A 3191-nucleotide genomic window follows, 5' to 3' on the forward strand; every position below is an offset into this window, starting at 1 on the left:
TGCTCATCCAGAAGGACTGCGGAGCTGGATGTGTGCATCCAGGAGGCCGAGGCGCAGGCAGGGTGCTGGGAAGCCATGTGTGGTGTTGCTAGTGTACTCTTTGGGGGGACCTGTGGGTTGGCTGAGGCACCTGGGGAGGGCAGAGTGGCCTGCCCTTGTACTGTCAACCCTGGCACTACCAGGCTGTGCCTTCAGACCCCCTGATGGTGCCTTTCCTGCCCAGCAGTGACCCTGTGGGACAGCCACACGTCATGGTGGACTACTACGAAGCGTTGGGCGTGAGCCGCAATGCCACTGCCGATGACATCAAGAAGGCGTAAGTGTGTGGCAGGCATTGCAGCCCGAGCAACCCACTCTGCCCCTGGCACCATCGAGGTGGGGGCTTCCTGCAGGCCGGTGCGGACAGGGCCCAGCTCCAGAGGTGACAATCCAGCATTTGTTTCCTTTGTGCAGAGGCCAGAGCCGGGCTAGGCTTTGCTGCTACACAAAGGCATCTCTTGGTGGGGTTTGGGCCCTTTGTCCCCGCTCTCAGCCCGAGGCTGGGGATGGGGGTGGGAGGTGGTTCCCAGTGGTGTTTGGAGGTGTCCCCTGTCTCTGCTGGAGGGTGCGGGGATGGCAGAGGGCTGGGATGGGAGGGGAGGCTCTGCTGGCATCAGGATCAGGAGGCTGGGGCTTGTGGGAAGAGGAAGGAGCAGCATGTCCCCTGGCAGGGACATGGGCCCCCTTGGCAGGTCCCGTGCTGTGCCCCAGGCACTGCAGGGGAACCTCAGGGGCAGATGGAGCTTCCTGCAGCTCCTGCCTGGCACCCTGCCGAGACCTTGCTGCACTCAGTGAGGAGAGGCATCACCTGGGGGAATGGGTGCAGACTGGTAGGTTGCCTAGTGGTGACAGAGACAGGGAACAGAGGTCCCTGCTGGGGCTGCTTCCTAAGAGTGAGTGAGAGAAGCTGGGCGGCTTGGTTAAAGCCAGCCAGCTGCTGGTGGGAGGAAAGAGCTGCGTGTGCTCATCTGGCCCCAGGAGTATCCCTGTGACCCCTGGTCTTTGCACGCCCATGGTGGAGCCCAGAGGCTCTGGAGCAAGCTTGTGAGCATCATCCTGTTCCACTGCTGAAGGCAGCTGGGGCAGGCGCAGGTTGCACTGCTGGGGTCATGCTGCAAATATTTGCCTGGGAAGTGAGCCAGTCCAGGATGCTCCCATCTGATGACTGAGGCTGTAGGGTGCTGGGGGAAGCGTGCTCCAGGTGCCCTGGACCACAGGGTTGGAGGTGTGCACTCGGAGGGGGTCCCTGGCACAGGACTTCCTGCCACCTGAGGGCTGCTGCGTGCCCACCGCTGCCCCTCTGTGCAGGTACAGGAAGGCTGCGCTGAAATGGCACCCGGATAAGAACCCAGACAACAAGGAGTATGCCGAGCAGAGGTTCAAGGAGATTGCTGAGGCCTATGAAGTGCTGTCGGACAGTAAGAGGCCAAAATGCTGTCTTGCATGTCCCCCCTGCCCTTGGGGCTGCTTACCCTGAGGTGTCCTGCTGCTAGGCTCACCCAGGTGGTACCCCTGGACATCCCTGAGAGGCAACAGGTCCCTCCAGCCTTTCTGCCCAGCTTGTGGGGATTGAATACCTCCCCACACATCCCCCGAAACAGCTCTTGCGAGAGATTTTGGGGTGCTGGCCTCCTGGATGAGGTCTCCCCAGCAGGGCTGGGGCTTGTACACCCTCGCTTGATGCCCCAACGTGGGTTTAGGAGCGGTGCTGGTGTGGCAGGGGCTCGTGCTGCTCCCCTCCTCTTGCTCCTGACTGTTCTGCACGGCCCTTGGCCATGGAAAGCACCAGCGCTCCTGTCCGTGCCGGCTTCCCCGCAACCCCCTTTCTTCTCCTTCTAGAGCAGAAGCGTGATGTCTACGACCGATACGGCAAGGACGGACTGATGGGGGCAGGTGAGTGGGTGAGCAGCGCCGTGAGGGGTTAGTGCACCTCTGGATACGGCCCCATCCGAAGACCTGGTGCGTGTCTGCACCTTTTGGGGAGTTCCCACCTAGGGCTCCACTTAACTCTGAGCCTTTTCCCACCAACAGGACCAGGGGGCTCCAGGGCTGAGGCTGGGGCCCCTGAATTCACCTTCACCTTCCGCAGTGCTCACGATGTCTTCCGGGAGTTCTTTGGCGGGCGAGACCCCTTTGCTGACTTCTTTGGTGTGTGCGGGGCCGGGGGGACTGAGGGCCAGCTGTGGAGCACCTCTGTGGCCCCAGGACGGCCACTAGTCTTGGGGGGCAAAGCGCACAGCTGGCCCTGGCAGGGGGTCCCTGCAGGCGGTGCCCTCCTCCTGGCTCACCGAGCCCTGGGGGAGGTGCTGATTGGGGTGGCCTGCCTTCCAGATGAGATGCTGCCCTTCTCTGAGCTGCGAGGACCTGGCTCCCGACACCATGGGGGAGGCCACTTCTTTTCCCCCTTCCCAGGCTCCTCAGGTAGGAGACGCTGCCAGCCCCTACCCAGCAGGGGTGTACTGGACCACCATCTTCCCCTGTGCAGGGTCTGTCCCCTGCCTTCCCCGTGCCACTCACCCTGGCACTGACTTTGTTGCTCCCTTCTCTAGATTTCTTCGCCTCGTCCTTCAGCTCCGGCGCTGATGCAGGGCTGGGCTTCCGCTCTGTCTCCACCTCCACCACCTTTGTTAACGGCAAGCGCATCACAACCAAGCGGTGAGGGCACTGAACAGCCCACCTTGCCCCCCAGACCCCTCATCAGCAGGCCTCGGACCCTGCAGTGTGCTGCTGCAATGTTTTGTCTGCCTGGCCCTTCACCGTCCATCTCTCCGTCTGTCTGTCCTCAGGATTATCGAGAACGGGCGGGAGCGAGTGGAAGTGGAGGAGGATGGGGAGCTGAAGTCGATCCACATCGATGGTGAGAAAAGGCACTACTTGGGGTCTGGAAGAGCCACCTCCCAGTGTCCTTTCCCTTTGGGGACCCCTCTCCTACCCTGGGGTGGCTAGGGGAGTGTGGTTTGTGCTGCTTCCAGGCTTAGTTTTGGGCTGAGCCCTGGTTGGCCCTGTTCTGGGGCTCTGCTGTGGAGGATTGGTGGTGTGGGTTTGCTGGGGCCCTGCACCAGCTCTGGGGAGCAGGAGCGGACACGATCCCCGTCCCCTGCTCCTGTCCCCACAGGCGTCCCCGACGACATGGCACTGGGGCTGGAGCTGAG

At 62.3% G+C, this 3191-nt stretch overlaps 1 protein-coding gene across 1 annotated transcript; it reads left to right on the forward strand.

Moving 5' to 3' along the window:
• Positions 1-251: 251 nt before the first annotated feature.
• On the forward strand, positions 252-3185 carry DNAJB2 (DnaJ (Hsp40) homolog, subfamily B, member 2; the record flags this gene model as incomplete). The annotated part of the gene is made up of 8 exons (XM_008949247.1): positions 252-316; positions 1348-1457; positions 1879-1932; positions 2071-2187; positions 2371-2460; positions 2589-2694; positions 2826-2896; positions 3155-3185. Coding segments are annotated over exons 1-8 (644 nt in total), but the record flags the coding sequence as incomplete, so codon positions are not given.
• Positions 3186-3191: the final 6 nt, after the last annotated feature.

This window comes from Merops nubicus, unplaced genomic scaffold, assembly GCF_000691845.1.
Source record: "Merops nubicus isolate BGI_N331 unplaced genomic scaffold, ASM69184v1 scaffold41571, whole genome shotgun sequence".
NCBI lineage: Eukaryota > Metazoa > Chordata > Aves > Coraciiformes > Meropidae > Merops > Merops nubicus.